The 1,519-nt window shown below is 43.7% G+C and overlaps 1 protein-coding gene across 1 annotated transcript in view; it reads left to right on the forward strand.

Moving 5' to 3' along the window:
• The first annotated feature begins 341 nt into the window (after nt 1-341).
• haus2 (HAUS augmin like complex subunit 2) overlaps nt 342-1,519 on the forward strand; it is a 4,976-nt gene continuing 3,798 nt past the window's right edge. The window contains exons 1-2 of the mRNA XM_046033184.1: nt 342-398; nt 541-650. Of these exons, the coding sequence (XP_045889140.1) occupies nt 342-398; nt 541-650 (167 nt within the window). The remainder of the gene's footprint in view (nt 399-540; nt 651-1,519) is intronic.

The raw sequence follows: 1,519 nt of genomic DNA on the forward strand, positions 1-1,519 counted from the left end.
TCCTATTTAAATGCAAAGAATGAAGAATTACAAATGCATTGCTTTGTAATTATAATGATAATACCAAATCTAACGAGGATAGTAATTCAGAGCTTTTCATCAGCCTTAAAGGATGTGTTTACCGTTAACTCCACCCAGGTTTGAGTCTGATCTGGCTCCTGGCTCAGAGTTGTTCATATTCATCAATATTCAGTGCACTGACATCCAACACTGGAGCAACATTAATTTTTAATTTGAGTGATGAGCCCCTGTAAGAGTATAATCTCTTGGAGTCTGAGGGCTGGAAAGATTTCTGAAACCAAACTGAGCGCGGCGTTCCTGGCAGAGACCGCCACACTGCAATGATAAAAGTCCGCTGGCTGAAAGCTGAATCCCCTCCGGACGACACACAGGATATAGTACATCATCATTTTATGATGCTTGATGGATCCAGGAGTGACTGCGAGATGAAGGGCTGTGATTTAGTGTGTTTGGTGGTAGAACTTTCTCTCAACCAACCACATCTACTTTAAATGATTGATTCCCTGCATTTCTTTCCAGGCTGCATGCCTGAAGGGGCCTGAACTTGTTGCTTACACCCGACGAGGTTACTGGGCAGAAAATGATCTGTGTTTCCTCAGATGCATGTCCCTGTCCTCACTGACTCGCTGGTGAAGCTCTTGTTCTTTGATGCCAGAAGCTTTCCCGTTAGTGTTTTAAATCATTAAAATATTTTCCTCTACTGGACTTAAATTTCACTGTTTGAAACTAGGTGCAGAGGTCTGATACTAAACCGGATATTGGCCTTATACTGACTAAAACAGCTGGATCAGGTGTCGGTGACAAGGGGCCTGGTCGATTCAATTACGTGCGTACTATGCGATGCGTCAGCAGTGCGCTGAACATTTTGCCAGGATAGCATTTTGTTTTACAAAGTTAGGAAGCAATGCTCAAGAAACCCCCGGTCGTGACCCTGGCCTGCCTGTTGCTCTGAGGCTGCTGGTGGGCGTGGTGGTCTGAGCTCCAGGTTTTCCCACCTGAAGCACATCCGCAATCAGCACATCAGGGCCTCCAGCTGCAATCAACACACCTTTAAGAGACCGGCCAACCTTCCATTCCCTGCCGGATCGTTGTACCTCACAGTACGAACACGCCAGCCAGTTGGTCTGCCCTAAGATTGAGAAATCTAATGGAAATCCTAAAGTAATATGGAGCCAGCTAAGACAAATGACAGGTGATCAACCCAATGAACAAAAAACTGTAGAAATTAAAGTAAATGACCGGCTGACAAACAATACTCTAGAGGTAGCAGAGGCTTTTAATCATCATTTTATTGATTCTGTGGCATAGCAAGCTGTTTTACACCTGAGAACGTATTTACTCCGCCAATAGACATAAGTCAATCAGTTTTCAACGTATTTAATATCACAGAACTAGAAGTATCACAGACCATTAAATCACTCAGACCATCGAGATGCAAAGATATTTTTGATATAGATACGGTGATGCTCAAGGCTTTAAGTACATCAGTTACACCCCC

The sequence above is a fragment of the Micropterus dolomieu genome, linkage group LG20, assembly GCF_021292245.1.
Source record: "Micropterus dolomieu isolate WLL.071019.BEF.003 ecotype Adirondacks linkage group LG20, ASM2129224v1, whole genome shotgun sequence".
Classification (NCBI taxonomy): Eukaryota; Metazoa; Chordata; class Actinopteri; order Centrarchiformes; family Centrarchidae; genus Micropterus; species Micropterus dolomieu.